Genomic DNA, 22,764 nt, shown 5'->3' on the forward strand with positions numbered 1-22,764 from the left:
AGGTATTCAAATGACAGCCTGCAGCCACAAAAAGCAGGTACCGTCTGAAATACGGTAGGTATTAATCTGAAATTTCTAAAAGTAATTGTTGCTTTATAATTTTTTTCGCTTACTTGTCGTCCTGTATGGATCGGAGTGTTGGGCATTGAAAAAGAGGGATGAGAAGAGAGTGCATGTAGCAGAAATGAGAATGCTGAGATGTGTGGTGTTACAAGAATGGATAAAGTGAGGAATGATTACATTAGAGGAAGTCTGAAAGTAGCGCCAGTTACAGAAAAGATGAGAAGTAGAAGATTGTCGTGGTATGGGCATGTAATGAGGAGGGATGATACGCATGCAACAAAGTGTGTGCTAGGTATGAATGTAGATGGATGGAGAGGAAGAGGAAGACCTAAGAAAAGATGGATGGATTGCCTGAAAGATGATATGAATAGGAAGGGAGTGAGTGTCAGTATGACGAGTGGCAGGGGAAAATGGAAGAAAATGACATATTGCGCCGACCCCAAGTAAAATTTGGGAACAGGGCAGGAGAAAGAAGAAGAAGATTTTTTTTCGGTTAGTTTAAAAATTATAAGCGTGCCTAATAAGCACATATTGAAAACAGAACACGCGCGCGAAAATACCTCCCTTCTTTGCAATCGTGTTCGAAGAATTTATTAAAAAAAAAAAACAAATCTTTAAAAATAGGCCCTCTGGCGAGCAGTAGCGGTACAAACAAAACCACTACAATAACACTTTTATGAGTAGTTCAATACAAAACCCGGTAGATGACGCTGCTTTCAAAATGCTTTGTGACTACATTGGAATCTATACTGTGAAATCATTTAAAGAGATTTCCTACTTCCCGCACATGGGTAAAAAGTACCGCATAATTATGTTGCTGTAATATAAATATGTATCAAATGTATCACTAGTAAGTTTATGTTGTATTACTAGCCATTTTCCCGCGGTTTCGGGATAAAATATAGCCTATGTTACTCGCAGATAATATAGCTTTCTAATGGTGAAAGAATATTTAAAATCGGTCCAGTAGTTTTTGAGTTTATCCATTACAACCAAACAAACAAACAAACTTTATAATATTAGTATAGATTAGTGTGATTTGGAAAAAGTTTATCTTGAAGATAATCAAAAAATACACGATCTAACAGGCACACCCAGCCCTTTCCTTTTCAATTAATTTATAAGAAGGATACTCAAGGAAAAAATGAATTTTAAAAATTAACTAATGATATAAACATAAAAAATAAATATTTTTCCTTATTTTGAAATAAAACACAAATAAGAAAACGATCAGTCGTCCTTTTCTGATTAGATATTTTAAATTACAAAATGACCAAAAAGTGTACAGGAAAACATTTAGAATTCCGTGTATTAACTATAACGTTTTATTCACATCCTAGAGATATGTAAAATTAATTATATGCCATCTTTCAGATCTAATTTGCTTTCATTAATCATCAGTCTTTTTAACGTCCCACTGCTGGGCTGCCTCCTCTCACACGAAGAAGGATTGAGCGTTAATCCAAACTGCTTGTGAAACTAAGCTTTTTTATTTGAACCCCGAGGACCCCGTACATAAAAAAAATATTTTGTTTGTAATCGACTGAAAAAGTATTGGACCGATTTAAAAAAAAAACCTTTTTTATCACTAGAAAGCTACATTATCTGCGAGTAAAATAGGCTTTATAAAACGACAGTGGAATCAACGAGACAAGCCGTCAGTATGTACTCATCTGCCTAGACTTTTCCCAATTATGTTGGGGTCGGCTTCCAGTCTGACTGAAAGCATCTGAGTACCTACCAGTGTGCCACAAGGAGCGACTGCCTATCTGACTTCCTCGACCCAGTTACTCGGCAAACCCAAAACTACTGTGTCAGATTTCTGGCTTCTAACCCGTAACGACTGCCGAAGATATTCCAATGACAGCCGGGTACACCAATTTAACGTGCCTGCTGAAACACGAAGGAACTCGTCATAACAAGATGTCATCCACGTATGAACATAGTGTAAAGAACCCAACGAGGTTATTGGACTCAATCTTGACTATTATTTAATTTTAAACGTACCTAAATCAAATTATATAAAGACAGTAAAGATCTAAATGTGGGTTAGTCAACATTATTTATATAAGTATCAAAGAAATCTTTTAAAATGTTCAGAGTGTTCATTCTAACCGTATTAAGTGTTCTGGTGTATTCTGAAGGTAAGTTTTATATCTCTACTAATATTATAAATCTGAAGAGTTTGTTTGATTGTTTGAACGTGGATTTATTTATTGATTTATACTTCATGCACATTTCGTACAATGGCGGATTTAACGCCTTAGGCGTTTTCTCCCAGTCTACCTTTAGTTGGTGGAGAAATAGCAGTGGTAGGTGTAAGGTTTTTCTAGCAGATACTGGGTTAACTGCATTCATTGTTAACTGGCCTATTTATCGAGGAAGGCTATAAGCTATTTTTTACACCCGGGTGCGCAGAGCAGCCATGCCGGGACGCTGATGAAATCGCGCAAACCTGCTTGTCCATATTTTCTTAATGAATGCGAAAGTTACTCTGTCTGTCTGTTCGAATTTCATGCTAAAACTAATGAACCGATTTAAATGACTTTCGGCACACAGATATCAAGAGCCTGAGAAAGATATAGGCTACTTTTTACCCTCGTGCAGGAAGTAGTTTCACCAGAACGTGAGAGGAACCACGTCAAACTGCTAGTACACCACAATCTTTGTCATGGTTAAATCTATAACTATGACAAAATTAATTTGAATCGGTTCAACAAATAACATGCAAGCAATAATAATATATTAGGAATTGTGCTACTATTTCAGATAATATAGAGTGTGAGATCAAAAACACTGGAGAAAAAGGAATTTGCCTGAATTTTAACGAGTGCCGGACTGCTATAAGAGATCTGCAGTTAAAAATACATCCACAGGTAATTAATTGTTATACTCTCACTCATCATCATCATCATCTCCCGAGCCTTTTCCCAACTATGTTGGGGTCGGCTTCCAGTCTACAGTGTGCCACAAGGAACGACTGCCTATCTGACCTCCTCAACACAGTTACCAATGCAACCGAATACGCTTTGGTAAGACTGGTGTCAGACTTACTGGCTTCTGACTACCTGTAACGACTGCCAAGGATGTTCAATGACGTTTTCATACTCAAAAACGTTTATACAAATTAGGCTGTTAAATCAACAACTGTTTAATCAACATTTCGAACGTCAAAAACAATAGACAGCCCCCAAAACGCCCGCCCTTCACCACTTCCTATGTGTTTTTGCTGGGAAGAAGAAGTGGCGTAACAAACTACCTTATTATATATGACGACATATTATATTGTACCTACTGTACTAATACTGTAATGTTCACATAAGTGTCGGATATAAATATATTGTATTTTTTAAATTTCAGATTTGTTCTTTCAATGGTACATCGAAAATACCTTCAATCTGCTGTTTGGGACGATCTCTAAGTTCACGATTTGTTCCTGATGAGTAAGTATATCCGGTGTGTCGTATCTAATCATATTAAATCCTACCACATGTGTGTAGTAAGTATATACTTACTTAAGCGCAGCGTAGGACGTCCACCAACAAGGTGGACAGACGACCTTATTAAGGTCGCCGGAAGACGCTGGATGCAGGTCGCCTCCAACAGGTATATGTGGAGATCTAAGGGGGAGGGGCCTATGTTCAGCAGTGGACGTCCTATGGCGGAGATGATGATGATGATGACATACACTTTATGATATTCTATGGCGTATTGTAAAAAAATTACCTAATCCATGCGGTGGTTTAGCCCCAGGAGCCATTTTTCGTTTTCATAATTTACAACATCATGTGTAAAACAGAGATTAAGTTAGGAGTATCGAATGTTTTGACCAGTTGACCACTGTCAGTTTTCAAGGGAGAATTTCCGTTGTTTGTAATGACTGACTCTTATAATGGTAGTCTAATTCTCGCACATTTTTATACTATTTATAACTATGTATGTAAGAAAATTTTGGAATCTTAATTTGACCCACTTCCCAGTCTTCGATTAACGGCCCTTTCACACGGCAGTCCAGTTTTTTGCAGCATCCTGTTTGATCGCAAAAGATATTATATGCTAGTGTTCACACGAGCAAACCGCATGCAGGATCCTGCAAAATGCTGTTCCCGTCGATTTGTGCAATTCGGTTTTGTCACTTGAAACTGGATCATTCGTCCAGTTTTGCGGGATTTTGCATTTGACTGTATCCTGAAAATACGGACGCTGTGTTCACACGTAGTTCAGTACTGGGATTCTATAAAACTCGATCAACAACTCGCATTTCACTTCGATTCGTAATGTCATTTCATACTTTAGGGGAGGTAGGGGAGGGATGGGCACTTTTTCACAATTTATTGCATAAAAAATCAGATTTTACAGATCATTATCAACTTTTATTGCCATTTCTTATATTCGGCTAGATATAATGAAAGAGCTTTCCTAAAAATTACAATCAGTTTCAACATTACGAGATATTTAAACGGTTTTATTTAGCTCACCCCGTTTGTTTTATTATTTATTCTTGGATCAAATTTAGTAATTCAAATTTCACCCTCTTCCTGTCAACCGATTGGTCTGAAATTTTGTATACACCTTTAATTAAATCCAATATGGCCGCCGGCACAAAATGGCACAGCCCCCTCAATATGGGTATCAAATGAAAGGGCTACACAAGTAGAATACTGTCAGCAACCCCAGCGGGGCGCAACAGGGCCAAGGCCTGCCTGCACGTCGATTCTATAAAATTCGAACAACAACTCGCATTTCACTTCGCTATTCACTCTCACTTCGCATTCGATTCAGAACGACCTTGATTTTGCATTCTGTAAACATCACCTAATCACTTGCGAAGTGAAGTGAGCTCGACATCGACCAATGCTGTGCTAGTGACTTCCCCACTCGACAAAATGTCAACCGAGATTAATCAGTTTTTAATTTTATCAGTTTTGACACAGAATTTTAGCTAAATATGATGTTTTAGTTATAATTTGTTATTGTAAGGAATTTGAGGCAGCTTTTAAGTATAAAATAAACAGAAATCTCTAAATAAACAAAACTATGATCAGAAATCAGAATAAAAGGACCCCCCTTTTATTCTGATTTGATCATGTCTCCCAACTGCCCATCTCTCCCCTACCTCCCCTATAGATAGACAGATTTTGACAAATCTGTCAAAATCTCGACTTTGATTTAGTTCAACTTGTCAACACGCTCGATAGTGAAGCGCTAGTGTAGTTTGACAATGTCAATCACGAAACTTTAAGGTAGAATTCCGTGGGTCGCGATTGTCGCAGCCGCGCGCGACAAAAGTCAACCTATGAAAATGTATGGCACCGCTGCCGAGGGCTGCGACAGTCGCGCGCGGACGACGAATTTCGTGAGCCGCTCGCGGCCGTACGCTTCTCAACATGGTCTAGCGCTTAATAACATCTATAGAATTTTAGTAAAACCAGAATTAAATTTTTGACAATGCCGCGAGCAGCTTACGAAATTCGTCGGCCGCGCGCGACTGTCACGGGCCTCGACAACGGTGCCATACATTTTCAAAGGTTGACTATTGTCGCGTCCACGGAATTCTACCTTTAGATCGAAGTCGAAGTGAGAGTGATGTCGAAGTGAGTTGTGATATTTTATAGAATCGACATGCAGTTTTGCAGGATACAGTAAAATGCCGGTCCCGCAAAACTGGACTGCCGTGTGAAAGGGCTGTAAGATGAAATTTTGCACACGCTCTGAGTTCTGATGACAATACATGACTAGCGTGTTTTTTAATTTTTTAACTAATAATTTTTCAACATCGAGGTCGAATTACTTTATTAGTGGTCCTTTATTTCAGACCTCTGGTTCCAGTAGAAAGAACTCGGAATGAAACTTGTGGCAAGATAAATTTTAGGAGGAGAGAGCCCACTGGAAAAATAGTTGGACAAAAAGCTTGGGAGAGTAAGTAATCCTATTTCATATTCAACATAAAACACCCTCTCGAGTGCTGTGTAAGGGCAGGCAAAGGGCTAGCTGTTTGATTTAGTGGCTATGTCAACTAGTTGGCTGTGGTATAATAATATCTACATATATAGTAGCTTCAGCCAGCTGCAGTTTCCTTCACATCCCGTGGGAACTACTTCCTTCACCTGTATGACTACAGCCCTCCTAATAAAGCTTCTGCCAGCAGTTCCACATATACCCTATATATATACAGTTCACAAGGGCTATACCTGTAACCACGACTCGCTCCTTAAACTCATCCTCGACAGACGCTGAACAGCTTATGCGTGCTAGTGTGCCTCAATGTAATTCTTTGTTTAGTTTTGAACACGTTACTCCAATTTATGTACTAAATGTTTTTAAAACTCTTAAATTAAAAAATACGGGTGATTTTTGGGATATTTCCATCAAGCTGTTAGGTAATATAATTGACGTTATTGCTCCCTACCTTGCGATTACATTCAACAAGTGCATTGACACTGGTGTTTTTCCTGACCTCATGAAACACAGTAAAGTCATACCTCTATTTAAATCAGGAAACAAGACGGACATTACTAATTTCAGACCTATTTCCATCTTACCTGCGTTTAGTAAAATTTTTGAAAAGTTGATACTCAAGCAGCTGCTACGATATTTCAATGTAAACAGCCTCCTTCATACAGAACAATATGGCTTTACAAAAGGTCGTTCAACCTCAGATGCTGGTGTTGCCCTTTTAAAACACATTTATAATGGATGGGAAAATTCTCAAAATGCTATTGGGGTCTTCTGTGACCTTTCCAAAGCTTTTGATTGCGTCCATCACGATACACTTTTACGCAAATTACGCTGTTACGGAGTCCAAAACGGAGCTCTAAACGTAATAGAATCTTATCTCCAACATAGATTGCAATGTGTAGATGTAAATGGTGCTAAATCATCGGGCCTTCCAGTTCAGCTAGGTGTGCCACAAGGCTCAATATTAGGTCCATTCTTATTCTTAGTGTACATTAATGATTTACCTTACCACCTCAAAAATATCTGCGATGTTGTATTATTTGCAGATCACACACATCACACACATCTCTTATCTTCAAAGTTGACAGAAATAGAGAGCAATTTGACGACGTAAACAGTGCACTCTCAACAGTTACGCACTGGTTTACAACAAACAATTTAGTACTAAATGCTAAAAAAACAAAATGCATTAAGTTCACTTTGCCTAATGTAAAAAACCTAGGTCCTAATGTTATCCTAAACAACGAGGTTCTTCAAACCGTTGCATCTACCGTGTTTTTGGGTATAACAGTTGATACAAAACTTCAGTGGGGTTCACATATGTCTAGCCTCGCGGGAAGGCTTAGTTCTGCTGCCTATGCCGTCAGAAAAGTTAAACAGTTCACTGACGTCGACACTGCGCGATTAGTGTATTTCAGCTATTTTCACTGCGTCATGTCCTACGGTATTTTGTTGTGGGGCAAAGCCGCTGATATAGAGAATATATTTATTATACAAAAACGTGCTATTCGTGCTATATACAAGTTAGGTACCAGAACTTCCCTCAGAGAGTTGTTTAAAGAAATTGGTATTCTCACTGTAGCATCACAGTTCATCTTTGCCAACATTATGTATATTAGACAGAACCTACATTTATATACCAAAAAAAGTGAAGTCCATAGCATTAATACTAGAAATAAGCATAAACTGTGTGTACCCTATCACCGGCTTCATAAAGTGCATGACACATTTCTGGGTTTAGGTATTCGTTTTTATAATAAGCTTCCTTTGACCTTACAAGAACTGCCGTTTAATAAATTCAAAGAACAAATTAAGGCTGTTCTTATAAAAAAGGCATATTACACCATCAATGATTATTTGAATGATAAAAATAGTTGGTCGCCATGATGAACGCAAGACAGCTATATTAGCTATATTATTTAGATAATTTAAATTTCTCCCATTCAATCTCTTGACTCAATGACATTTATTTTATTTTGATTTATTATTTAATTATTATGTTTTAATGTTTTTACATTATTGACAAGATACATTCTTTGTATTAATTTTCTGTTTTGGATTTTAGTAAATAATACTACTTAGCGGGAACTGATAATTTAATCTTGATATTGAGTTGTGTAGCAGTGAGTATGTCATGCTCCCTTAGACGGCACTGCTTGCGGTAGCGTCGGCGGTCGGGTTGCCTCCCTCCCTCAAAAATGTGCGAGGGGGGCGATGGCTGATCCTCGCGTTATGCTCGTGAACGGGTGCTGCTTGTGGTGCCAGGTCGTCTTACTGACTATATATTAGTTTTTTTTGTTTTTATTTGTAAACTCTTTTTATTTTACATATGTTCTGGCTGAGCGGTCTAATTTACTAGTTTACAAAAGAATAGCACATGTAGGTGGGCACTCCCTGATATTCTATTAAGTGTAAATATTTGGAGGCTATAATTTTCTGTTCATCAAACATATTCAATGCTTGAGTTAGTTAAGGTATGTAGGGTGAGTGCTAGCTAGCATGTGGTTTATACATTATTTTTACTGTATTGTCCTCTTTTGTAATATACAAATTAAATTGTATACAAATGTACATATCAAACAATGTTTAAGGTTCTTCTAACCGAACAGACAGACATGTGTTGCTGGGGAGTTTGTTGCGCCACTTCTTCTTCCCAGCAAAAACACATAGGAAGTGGTGAAGGGTGGGCGTTTTGGGGGCTGTCTTTTGTAATTTTTTTTTTTGGCGTTCGAAAAGTGCTGTTTTGCAGCCAAGTTTGAATAAATGACTTTTGATTTTGATTTTGAACTATTTCACGCATTTAGACATAAAGAAGCCTACATTCTTCCCTCGATAAATGATTTAAGCGTGATGGAGCAAACAAACAAACTATCCAAAAGGTTCGGATAAATCTATACTAATATTATAAAACTGAAGAGTTTGTCTCAGGAATTTCTGGTCCTATTTGAAAAAAAATTTCTGTGTTAGATAGCCCCTTTATCGAGGAAGGTTATAAGCTTTTTATCCAGGTTCGTGCAGTTCCCACAGGATGCGGGTGCAACCGCTGACAGAAGCTAGTGTTAACATAAAAATATATCTTTCTTTATACAGAATGCCTTGAATATCAATCAAAGATAGAACTTCCCTGCTACAAAGGAAGAACAGTATCTTCTCCCTACTGCGGTCAGGAGTTGGGGACTCAGAGAGCTGGTGGCATCAATGCCCATGAACATGAGTTTGGTCATATGGTAAGACTTTGGACATACGTACATTTCTTGTGAATTAACTTTACGCTCAGAAGCCTTCTTATCGAGTGATCATCTAACAAGCCCTAGCTAGTGTCAGAGTTTTCTCAACTCCGTCTGACGGCTTCTGACGTGGAATTGTAACAACGACTGCTACTGAGCAGCATTCGAAGACGTTTACGTTTACGTGTTTACGTGTTTACGTACCCTCCCAGGCAACAGGACAACTTCTAGATTTAGAAAAGTTCACACGCATTTTGATACTGTATGTGTCTACACAGTGCCGCATATTCTTCAATGAATAATTGGCCTTCAGATTTATGTACTGTATGCTAAATGTTGTTTGTCTTGATTGTCTTAACCTGAGTGGCTAGTGCGAGTTTTGCAAGTTAATTTTTTCGATGCGAAGATTATCATACCATTGATAATATGAATAGGAAGGAAGTGAGTGTCAGTATGACGAGTGACAGGGGAAAATGGAAGAAAATGACATATTGCGCCGACCCCAAGTAAAATTTGGGAACAGGGCAGGAGAAAGAAGAAGAAGAATCACGTAGCACTTATCATAGAATTGTTTATTTAATAAAGTCTGTCATCGGTACTTGGTCGTATAACACTCCAGCTCACTTTTGCGAGTGTAAGCATAATTAACCGGCAAAATTAATGAATATGTAATATCTAAATCATGTGACGTAGCATACGACTCTTTATTTCAATAGACTTATAATTACGTATCGAGTTGCGAACGCTCACAAAACTCGGAATCAGCACTCTGTAGTCTGTCACTGTACTTATTAAATAAATAAATATCGGTGGAATTTCGCCTATATTCTTTATTTGTCAATCTTATTGGTCTGTATTGTTTAAAAATTTATGCAGATTCAAACAGTCTCCCATTACTGGCATACCTTTAAACACTCAGGCTCTCCTGGGCTACGGGAAGAACTTCAGCGAGGCCACGTTTGGTTGCGGCGGCTCTCTCATCAGCGAGAACTTCGTGCTCACGGCGGGACACTGCATAGCCACCAGGACTCAGTAAGGATACACCTTCGGAATGGTGCAATGGTCACCATTCCGGACTGCCGAACCTGTGGTCCCGGGTTCGATTCCCGGTTCGGTCGACATGGTTTATCAGTGGTTTTGGCACCCATAACACAAGTTAATTAATAGCTTACCATGGGGCTAACCGGCCGTGTGTGAAGTGAAGAAGGTGTCCCGACATTATTTATTTTAATTATTATATTTATTTATCTAAAAAGTAGCCTAAATACAATTCTGTTATATAAGCCTTCAAACTTTCATCAGAATCTGTTGTACTGTTTGCCATTGAATCGTAACCAACATAGAATCATGCTAACAAACTTTTGCGACGATCTACATAACTGGTAACAGCTGAAAAGTTTGTATGTTTGCTTGAAGGCGCTAGTTTCAGAAACTACTGGTCCGATTTCAAAACCTTTCCGTATCATATTGCCCATTTAGCGTGGACATAGAGCGTGGGTTCGATTCCAGGTCAGAAAAGTACCAATGCAACTTTTCTAAGTTTGTATGTACTTTCTAAGGATGTCATGTGTTACTGTGTACATAAATGGTTAAATAAATAAATATATTTTGTCCTCATTTCAGGGAGAACGTAACATTTGCTGTGTTTGGTATACTACAACGTCAAGACGTGCCAAAAGTCTTGCCCGAAAATATTAGACAGTTCAAAAGGATTGTGAAACATCCACATTTCAAACCACCTTCTGTATACCATGATATCGCTCTTCTGGAGTTGGATGAACCGTAAGTATACTTCATAAGGACCATTCTCGAAGATCTGCCTAGCCTTTTCTCAACTATGTTGGGGTCGGCTTCCAGTGTAACGGGACGCATTTCTTAAGCAAGTACTTCCGCACAGCATTTTTAAAAGATTGTTTGCTGGGTGACTTCCTGGTTTCTGAGGGCAGCGCATTCCACAGAAGAATAGCTTGAATGTGAAAAGAAGAGTGGATAGTGTCAGAGGTATGAGAAGGACAGTGAAGAAGAAGATTGTGAGAAGAGCGGAGATTTTTTGAATGACCGGAGCAACGGTATTGAAAATGAGGAATTAGATACGAGGGAGGAGTAGGAGAGTTAAGTAAAGAGTAAAGGGTCTATCTATGTATAAGGAAACAGTTGAAACTCGATAAAACTTTCAGTGTGGGTCCACACTGCAAGCGCGGTGACTGGAGCTTAGGCGGGCGCGGCGAGCGGTGGCGTCGGGTGGCCACAGTGAAGGCGCGAGCTCTTGTAGCAGTGTGACGTACATCAGGAGTGCAACACCTTGACTTATAGGAAATTGTTCTTTTATTTCACTCCATAACTTTCTTGTTATTGTGCGATTATTGTGGTGTGGATGTTTGCTTTGCCAGATCGGTGGTTTAGATTGAATTGCACTTATGAACGATTCAGTATTCACCGCCATTTTTTAAACAAACGAATATAAATGCACATACGCCGAACGACAAGATCGAACTGGTTTGTTACCCCCGCCGCCCGCGCATTGGGTCGCTCGATGACTAGGCCCGTAGTGTGGCCAGAACGCGAAGATAGAAGCGTTTGAAACTTACGCTCGCTGTGTCGCTCAGTCCCATCGCACTAGGCTTCCGCCTTAGTCACTTCAATATGGACGCAAAGGCGCGTTTCATATGTTTGATATTTCGCGCCCGTCGTCGCAACCGCGCTAGGCTCGCAGTGTGGACCCACACTCAGGCGTGATTCATTTGTGGGCGTGTTATACCGCCTATTCGACGCTCGATGGCGCTTTTTTTATAAATGCATGTAGGTATAAAGGATTTCTTTACATGTTTTCTACGCTAATATAATATAATAAGGAGTAAACATTCTGTTTGTACCCTAAAGGCTTCGAAACTTTTAAACCGATTAGAAAAAATATTTCACTGTTGGACAGGGACCCGATTCTCCTAAGTTAATAATGTCAAAATTGAATAGAAATCGAATCGCAATATGATCGCAATAGTAGTTTTAACCATATCGGGCATTCTGCTACTAATATAAGACCAATCGCATTCCAACGATATTCGATTGGTTTGCGATTGGTCTGCTGTTTTGGTGATTTTGGTCTAAACGTTAGTTTGTTCTACAATCATATTGCAATCGTAAATCATTTGCAGACAAAATGATTCATTATTGAATGACAGAAAAGGATAAAAACGTTTATTTCAAAGAAAAAATAGCGGAATGCCACATACGCTTCAATCGTAATCGAGTCGTGATTGGATCGCAGTCGAATATGAATCGAATGCCGCTTAGGTAAAATTAGGAGAATCGGGCCCCTGGTACACTTTTCCCGTGTAACATAGACTCATATTTATATCTATTCATCAGAATTGAGCTAAGCTACAAGGTGCGACCAGCGTGTCTTCACGTTGGCAATGACATCCATGATATCAGAGCATACGCCACGGGATGGGGTGCTCTGGGCCATAGGGGACCTAACGCTAATGTTCTTCAGAAAGTAAGCATTACCTTTACAGTTTTTATACTAGAAATTACAGTCGTCATGGAATACTGCACGAGTCCATCAAAATGTTTAAGTGTTCCGTCCCTAATGGGTAAAACGGGACTCCATTACTGAGACTGCTGTCCGTCTGCCCGTCTGTCACGAAGCTGTACCTATCTCATAAACTTTTCACAAATTGAAATATTTTTTGTTGTTTTTTCCCCTTAGGGCTCCTTAGAATGGAATAGAATTTTATTTTGCAAATATGGGTAGGTAATGTACTATGTATATACAGGAATGAATTTTAAGCAGTGCGCAAAAAAAAAACTGGTGGTCCAGAATCGTTAACAGAACATAATCTGCATCATCAGTAAAAATAAATTTTTCATTCTTTTGTCCGCCCTAAAATCAGCAAATTATGGATACCAACTATTCTTACGCGCGCCGAGCGGAGCTCCGTCAGTAAACACGTTTTGCGTCGCCGCCGTGCATACTATGACGACTGTGACCGTACTATCGGTTACAAAATAAACATCTTTCGATATCAATAACTTCTCTTTTTTGTACTAAAACATTACAAAATAAAAATATATAGTCCCCAGGCCGGCGAACAAATTTTTTTTTGTTACATATACATTTAAGACTTTGTGAGTGCCTTCCTTACGATGAGTCCGACAAACTTTTCGATTGCGCAAATTTTGGTGCCGCTGCGTTTTTTAATGCTTGACTCCTGGAATTGTCGATATGACGTCACTATGACTCTTCGTACATACAAGTTTCATTTTTTGAGATTCGTTTAATAAAGTTAACTAGAAAATGGTGGTCAACTTGTCCGATAAAGATCGTGCTGCGTTTGGAGGGTCCACCATCCTGAAAATGTCGGTATGGCGTCACTACGACTCTTCGTACATACAAGTTTAATTTTTTGAGATTTGTTTAATAAAGTTAACTAGAAAAGTGTGGTCAACTTGTCCGATAAAGATCATGCTGCGTTTGGAGTGTCCACCATCCGAAAAATGTCGATATGACGTCACTGTGTCTCCCCATACATACATGTCGGACAAGAATAACAATGATAGATAACATTATTCTAAATGCAAATATGGACTTGTCCGACAAATACATTGAGTTAAATAGTCAGTATGACAAAAAAATGAGAAAAAAATATTACAATTGGAAGAAGTTTATTATTTTTGTCAATTTCTGACTTAAATATTCACGTGCATTATTTAAGTATATTAAATTGGCATACTACTTACCAATTCCTACTATTTCAGAAAAAGTAGCCTTACTAAGGCGTATTGTCGATAGGTAGTTTATATTATGTTGAGGAATAATATCCCACATCTATTAATGGACTGTGGAATGGAAGCGCAACATTTTGTCTCAACATACCACTTATCAATTCTTAGTATTTTAGAAGATATAGCCTATTTAACTATAAGTTGACAAAGTTTGCACACTGGATAAAATTCATTCCTGTATATACCTACTAAGGTACGGTAGGTACTAAAATATAATAAAGCTCAGCCACATTTTACCATTCGGCATGCAAACACTGAACGAACTTGAAAAATTTTTTCATTGTTGAGAAGCAACAATCTTCCCGAGTAACATTGGCTATATTTTATCTCGGTACCAGAAGTAATTCTCCCAGGACGCTGGTGAAACCGTGAGGAGCCACCAACACTAAATACTGAAATTTATGGTCTTTTTTTATACAGGTTCCTCTTTGGAGAGTAAAGAACGATGTCTGCAAAACCAAGTATCCTCATCATAGGGTAGCTATCAGAGGGTATGATAACACCACACAGATGTGTTACGGAGACGATGGTATACCACGAGATACTTGCAAGGTAAGCACACTACTTCATCGGTTTAGGAATCGCATAGCGCGACTGCTGTCTATATGGTCTTGGTTGGGCCGAAATCGGTTTTTGGTGAGTTTTAAGAAACTTTAATAAAGCTACGAGGATCCTGGAAGTTGGTGATTGATACAATACACCCGTGCATAGGATGGCAAGTTGGAGTCGGTCTTGCGTCTGATCTTGCTACGGTCGTGTTGGATTACCCTTACCACCATTCAGAACCAGTGTGCCATATAGGCATAGCGATTGCTTATCTAACCTGCTCTGACAGTTACCAGGGCATCCCGATACCCCTTGATAAGTCTGATGGTCCTGGCTCTTGACTACACGTAACGACTGCAAAAGATGTTCAAATGACAGTCGAAACCCTTTAATTTAAGGTGCCTTACAAAACGCTTCTTATGATCTATGGACTCTTGCAGCTTTCACTTACCCTCCTAGCACCAAATCCAATTGTATATCCCACCTCATCGCATGTCCACTGTGCCCTGAAACTTGCTCGCGGCAGGACCTCATGAGCGCATCCGGCCGTGCTCTCACTGTGGCGGCATATTGAGCTGACAAAGTGTAGTCTCACTATAAGACATGTCATCGACATGAAAGAAGAAGAAGAATTAAGGAAATGGCTAGCCCTATGATGAAAATGTTCTTCCATTCCAGGGTGACAGCGGAGGACCTCTGCAAATATCAAATGAAGATGTGTATTGTACCTACTTGATAATTGGAGTGACTTCTGTCGGGCTCAGCAATTGTGCCCAAGTCGGGTACCCGGGTTTGTACACCCGGGTGGCTCATTATGTGCCTTGGATTGAAAGTGTGGTTTGGCCTTAGAAGATTCAAAGTCAAAGTCATATTTTTTTTATTTCAAATAGACCTATAAAAGCTCTTTCGAAACGTCCAACTAGTTGCACGGTTCCAAAAAGTTCATGGAGAAGAACCGGCAAGAAACTCTATAGACACTCTTTAAAAAAAAACAATTGCTTTACAATGGCGTTTGTACTATCTGTTCTATTTTTCTTCTTCTCTGTATTCTGTGTGTGTACATAAACTGTTAAATAAAGAATTTTTTAGCTACATATTCTTGAGAAAGTTATACGTTGCAAATTATATATTAATACATTATACAAAATAATTTAAATTATGGTATCTAATACAATCTATACATATAATAAATCTGTAAAAAAACTGTGTCTGTACATTGAATATATTAAAAAAATTATAATTGGGTGGGGTTTAGAAACAGTAATGGAGCACAAATCCACAAAAAAATTCTGTCTGTTTGTCTGTATGTCTGTATGTCTGTTTGTTTATACACGCTAATCTTCCGAACTACTGAACGGATTTCAATGATTTTTTCTTTGTTGTATCAGTATTAAGCCTGGTCAACATATAGGCTATAATTTATCTTCGAAACTTGAAGACCTGATGCAGAACTCCAACAGACCAACAAAACTATAAGAGATACAAAAATGGTGCCATGGCAAAAATTGTTTCATGTGATGAGCATTTTCAGCTGAGATAATAAATTTTAAGATCTGGAACACCTGATGTGGAACCCCAAGAGCACAGCTTCTCTGTACCATATACCTACAGGTATGACGTTTTAGCAAAAGTTGTTCAATTTGATAAGCACTTTCTATTGACTTATACAAATTGAAGATCTAAAACATCTGATGTGGAACTCCAGGGGCCCAGCTAGACTATAGCATATAGAGGTATGACGTTTTAGCAAAAGTTGTTCAATCTGATAAACACTCTCTGTTGACTTATAAAAATTGAAGATGTAAAACACCTGATGTGGAACTCCAGGAGCCCAGCTAGACTATAGCATTATGAAGATATGACGTTTTAGCAAAAGTGGTTCAATCTGATAAGCACTTTCTATTGACTTATAAACATCGAAGATCTGGAACACCTGATGTGGAACTTCAAGAGCAATACTACACTTGAAATGTATAGAAATGAATGTTATGAAATAGGTATGGTGAATCAAAAAAAAGTAATTAGTCCGTCTTTTAGATAACCCTAAAATAATGGACACGTATTTTTCTTTTCTCTCTCTCTTACAAACAAATAATAACGAAGATACAACAACGCTTGAATTTCGTTTTAAGTCACTGCTTAGTACAAATTTTACATACCTAGACGTGGCGTCACGAGCCCCCACTCTCCGACTTTGTTGCGTTATATTTCATTATTATTTTGTACTAGCTGTTGCCCGCAACTTCGTCTGCGTGGGCAATATAGAATCGTCAAAATACTACTTATCCCGTAGGTGCATTCTTTCACGTGACAGTATAATTAGGATTAGCACTTAGCAGTCGCATAGATTCATTGATCAAGGTTGTGTTGTGGATGTGACCATTTATCTAAACAAAAGAAGTAAAGTTTGTGACGTTGTTCAGCCAATTTGGAAAATTATTACGTATGGTGCGTAAGTAATTTTCACAGGAAACAGCTATAATCTATGTCTACATGCTTTGAGTCTGACAAAGCTGTCATTTGTACATTTTCTGCAGCTGCTGCGACTAATCAGAGGCCAGAAAGTCTGTCAGTCTTACCATAATATGGATATCGTCTTGTGTAGTTGACTGGATTGTAGACAGGTAGTCGCTCCAAGCAAAATATCGGTACTCAAACAGATTCGGTGACTGGAAGCCAACACCAACATAGTTGGGGAATAGCTGGATGGATGATAAAATGAGTCATCATCATCAGCAGGCGCATAGGGTAGGATAGTTTCACTTACTCATGGTAAGGCTGACCCCACATTAGGCGTGCGCGATCCTCGGGCGTGTGAGTAGCGCGGGCGTCGCGAGCGCGCTGCGTGAACGTCGCGTTTTGCTGCCCTGCGGCATGTGTGAAGAGTGCAAGCGACGCGCTCGCGGCGAGCACGCGGCGCTCGAGTTGCGTTCTTACCCCTTCGCCTGCTATCCCCGCCGCCCGCTAAACGCCTTAGCAGTTAAACGTCAAGGAGAGCGGCGCGTGCGCGCCGCGAGCGGGCTGCAAATGCCGCAGGGCAGCAAAACGCGACGCTCACGCAACGCGCTCGCGACGCACGCGCGGCGCCCGCGCTACTCACACGCCCGAGGATCGCGCACGCCTAATGTGGGGGAGGCCTAAGCCGGGACTCCACCGAAATGTTTGCATTAGTTCACGAATAGGCAAAATGTACGTATCTGTGAGAGTCCACTTCATGTGTTCGTACTTGAAACCTGTAGTTTTGCCAAGATTTTCAGAATGTACGCTCGCAATTTGTCATTTCTTGGTGGAGCCAGCAAATCAAAAGAAACATAAGTGTTGTATACTGTGCGTCACTACCGCACACCGGGAAAATTTCGCTCTTGCGGAGGACGTTTATATACCATATTTTGTGTCATGTAAACAGTGTGTTACGTAAACAGGACGACAGTAAGTATCCACCGAAACACTTTCAAAGATCTGATGAACGAACAAATCAGACCTGACTTGGTCACCTGGGGCCAATCAGAGCTCTATGAAGCGATAATACGCTTTGGCTCCTACTGTTATTGTGGTTTCTGAAAATTTATTCACCTCATTCAATGATGAATGTAATTCTGATGGTACTATTAAGAACACTTGCTTAGCGCAGAAGCTGACGTTGGCAGGTCAACTCTTTTGACTTCTCGAATAGGATACCATTGGTTTTTGTGCAATGCACACCTGCAATGCATTGTGGATTAGGATAGGATATAGGTGGATAGGATTTGCAAAAGAGAACAATTCTGTCTTTGTGATTAAATGACATCAAACATAGTTTTATATAAAAGGTGTTTTTTAGGGTTTTTAGACTTGGCTCGGGTCTTACTGAGACTGTTCGTAATCGTGAACAGTATATTTGCGATCAGAAGTTGAAAGTAAGCATGTCTCTGGTATGCGGCGCGTAATTTGTACGTTTTCAGACGCATAAAACATTTTACGTGTGTATGGTATTAAATAGAGAGAGCTCCCATTTCTTATCTGCACTTTGTATCTGGGCTTGTTTTTAAAGCTACAGAATCCTACATTACCTTCCTCACGCTTAGCAGCGCTTGCGAGAGATAGATCCTCATTTCTTCTAGGATTAAGTTTACATATTTTGCATCAGAAAAAATAATCAAGGTCTACTTAATACTACTCACTCAAAGTAATTTGTTTTAAGGCCACCACATTATATAGTGGAAGATAAGCTAAACTATGTTTATGAAAAAATCCTGATATGAACTCCATCTGTAACTTTAAATGATAATTAATTGTTCCACTAAAGTCATCATTTTTGACATAATGTTCAAAAAATAATTAAGATGGCACCGTTTTAAATTTGGCTGAGAACTATTAATTTTCTTTTCATCAAGGTAATAATTATAGTTGGATTTTGATGTGGCACGGCAAACTGACAAACACTATTGAAATGTCTATCGAAAAATTACACTACGTGTTAAAATATGGTGAATTACGGAAAATACACAACTCCATCTGTTGAAATAATAATCCTCTATAAAGAATGTATGGTAATATTGTCATTTACCACCTCGCTCCTTTGACAAATTTGATGTATTTTATTTACCACAGATGGAGCTACTTTAACCGTGGCTAAACAAAATTTTCATTTTTTTTTCTTCCGAAGTTACTTATAAAGGTGTGATTTTCTGTGTAAAGATTAATAATAGGCCGATCAACTAATATAAGTACAACATTCAAATGTACAGTTTTGACAAATAGATTGCGTGTCGTAATATTTTACATCTTGAATTCACAAAATTAATCATATCTTTTGATAGAGTGAATCGATTTCGATGAAACAAAAACTAAGTAATACCCCAAGTTACGTAGAATTTTTGTATACAAGCATTGTCTGCATTTAATTCGTAGATTTTACGTGAATCCCGAACAAACAAACAGATAAACAGACAAACAGACAAAAATGATGGAAATGGGTTCTGTTAGTTATCCTTTAAAATGCTGGCTATTTTTTTTTGTCAATTTCTTCAATGTACAAAAATTACTTTCTACAGATTTATTATATGTATAGATGTCTCTTCCAGACCTCGGGACTACATAGTTCCGAATTTTCACGCCCTTTTGAGACAACTTTAATGAAATGGTGACACAAAACCGACGATTATCCCTTTATACTCTATAAAAATGAACCCGAGGACAATCCCCGGTGGACGTCGTTAAAAAAAAGACAATCCCCGGTTCTGTGCTAAACTATTGCTAACTATGGAGGAAAACTACTTGGGCTATTGTGATGGGATGTTAGTGGATGACAATGTATTAGGTACATGTAAAAATGGGAGGTGGAGACTCGCCACCTCACTTACTGGGCCCCCGGGAACCAGTCACTGAATAGCAACAAGAGGGCAACAGGGACATGAGCGGCTGAAGGGTGAGGATACATCGGCGGACTTTAAACGCAGATTACGCGCTCCCTGCGCTTACCATGAGGCACCTACCCTCCGAGCAGGGCTACTAATGCTGCTCTAGCGACTCCACTCTGGACGGCCAAGCCAAGCCAGAGGCGTGAGAACTACCCCCGTCATGGTTCACTCCGACCGGCCGGAGATGGGGGACTGTATACTCTCCCTGGAGAACAGTATATATAGCTCCGCGGGGTCGCTACTCCCCGTCATCAGCCTCAGATGTCCTGCGGTGCCTATATCTCATTATTATTGTCATTATTATCTCAAGAGCCTTTGTCCCAATTATGTTAGGGTCGACTTCCAGTCACGATGCAACTGAGTACCAGTGTTTTACAAGGAGCGACTGCCTATCTGACCTCCACAACCCGGTTACCCGCTCAACCCAACACCCCTTGGTAAGACTTACTGGCTTCTGACTACCCATAACAACTGCCAAGAATGTTCAATGACAGCCGGAACCTACAGTTTTTACATCCCCTCCAAATAACGGTCATTGGTATCCAAAATATACATAGAAAGTACATACGAACTTAGAAAAGTTGCATTGGCAGGCACTTGCCAGACCTGGAATCAAAGACGCATGCTCATACTTGAGAGATTGGTTCTCTACCCACTAAACCACCACGACTTCAACTAAGTCACCACGACTTTGTCATCTATTTAATGTTTTTTTACGTAATAATACGTGTAATATTTTTGCCACACACAACTTAAATGCGGACTAATTAGAATCACTACTTTTATCCCTATGGTCACATCTATTGCAGTTCAGTTCTCAGCGTTTTGTTTAGTCTGCTGTGCTTTTGCCGTTAAAGTACAAAAATGAAATATATGGAACGTTTCTAATGGTTATGCGTATTCCGTTGTTTTCAAGTCAACGGGCCCTTAAAATTCAATATCAGACTATTCAGATCTTTGATTTTACTGACCCCGTAGTCGCTGGCTTATGCCAGGGACAGGATCCGCGTACGAAGTCGCGAGCAGAAACTAGTTACGAAATATTATATAAAATGTATGTAAAATTGCTTAAAATGTTTGTACCAAAATTAGATTTGCCAAATAATAAAAATATTATAAGTGAACATATATTTTGTTTCATTGCATTTAAATAGACATTCCTTATAAGAGAACCCACATACTTTAGATTATACAGTCGGCCGACAGTTCTCAATTCTTTTTTAAGAAAATCTTGAGTCCAATCGAAGTTTTCAGTCGGTCTGATACAAAATACCTTATCTTTTCAGTGTGCGTATTACCATTCATTACTATACTGATTTATGAGCCCGAACCAACTATCGGCCGACTAAAAGTTTGCAGTGTGGAGCAGCTAAACCTTCCTCGATAAGTATGGGCTATCCAGCACTGACAGATTTTTTCAAAATGAAACCCGAATAAACCTGCAAGCAACAGTAACAAAGATAAAAATAAGCTGAAAATTTACAAAAAACAGCCCCTAAAACACCTGTACGGCTGTAATTGAACATCCTTGGCAGTCGTTACGGGTAGGGAGGAATCCAGTTAGTCTGACACTAGTCAAACCAAGGGGTATTGGGTTGCTCGGGTAACTGAGTTGACGGGGTCAGATAGGGCAGTCGCTCCTTGTAAAGCACTGATACCTACTCAGCTACATCCGGTTAGACTGGAAGCCGACCCCAACATAGTTGGGAAAAAGGCTCGGAGGATGAGCCCCTAAAATACCTGCCCTTCACCACTTCCTATGTGTTTTTGCTGGGAAGAAGAAATGGTGGAACAAACTCCCCAGCAACACATGTCTGTCTGCAGACAAATAGTTGCTAACAACAGCAACTTAACGTCGCAGTGTTTGCAAAAAGCCTAAAAGCATAAACCGACAATTTCAATCCGTAAACAAACATTTAAGTAATAGGTACACTGCTCTGCTCGTAACAATACATAGACGCTTGTGTCAAAAAATTTAAATTCAAAATGGCTGTGAAATCGGGATTTTTATTTATAGTGTTATTAATTCGTTTGTTTGTTGTTTTATCGGAAGCTCCTGAAGGTATGATGCCTTTTTTAATCATCATAACTTATAATTTAAAAATACTAGATAAACGTGCTTTTTTAAATGCAAAAAAAAAATTGCAAGACTTTTCTAACAAGGCCAAATTATTTTATGATGCTTCATAGCGAAGTTCATATCTCCCGGCTCCATCATCAGATCAGTTCGACAGTACCATATTATTGCATTGTCATCACAACTACATACAATTGACAATTTTCATGACGCTACGATCCTTGGAAGGTGGTTAAATAGCTAAATTAATAGAATTACATTTGATTTTGGGATAAGATCGAGCTGAAAAAGAGTGTGAATAGAGAAAGGAATTAGTATAGTTATTTGTAGCATTTATAGCAAAGCTATTTGACGTAAACTGTTCTAAACTAAACTGCCTATCTGATCTCCTCAACTCAGTTACCCGGGACAATAGAGCTATGTTAAGGCACGCCTTGCCAGAGTTCAAATTTTGAGAAAAAATGATTTTATTTCACGTGAATCTGATATGAAATCGTGAATGCGGTATTAAACGCATCAATGGCTCTAACATTTCCAATTATGTTGAATGCGTTGTTTTTCATTGAATGTTATTGTTTGATAAAGAGGGTCTGATAGTTTTCTAACAGCTGAGCGGATTTATACACGGTTAAACGTCAACGTCAACAATTTGTAAATGTTTGCACGCCGAATGGCAAAATATGGCAGGACTTATTTATTGTCCCACCTC

General features: G+C 39.1%; 1 protein-coding gene across 1 annotated transcript in view; it reads left to right on the forward strand.

Moving 5' to 3' along the window:
• The window catches only part of LOC124643919 (tryptase-2-like), a 52,166-nt gene extending 36,738 nt beyond the window's left edge, over positions 1 to 15,428 (forward strand). Inside the window, exons 2-6 of the mRNA XM_047183043.1 lie at positions 10,125 to 10,280; positions 10,872 to 11,030; positions 12,615 to 12,744; positions 14,454 to 14,585; positions 15,258 to 15,428. Coding sequence (XP_047038999.1) covers positions 10,125 to 10,280; positions 10,872 to 11,030; positions 12,615 to 12,744; positions 14,454 to 14,585; positions 15,258 to 15,428 — 748 coding nt within the window. The remainder of the gene's footprint in view (positions 1 to 10,124; positions 10,281 to 10,871; positions 11,031 to 12,614; positions 12,745 to 14,453; positions 14,586 to 15,257) is intronic.
• Positions 15,429 to 22,764: the final 7,336 nt, after the last annotated feature.

The sequence above is a fragment of the Helicoverpa zea genome, chromosome 29 (assembly GCF_022581195.2).
Source record: "Helicoverpa zea isolate HzStark_Cry1AcR chromosome 29, ilHelZeax1.1, whole genome shotgun sequence".
Classification (NCBI taxonomy): domain Eukaryota; kingdom Metazoa; phylum Arthropoda; class Insecta; order Lepidoptera; family Noctuidae; genus Helicoverpa; species Helicoverpa zea.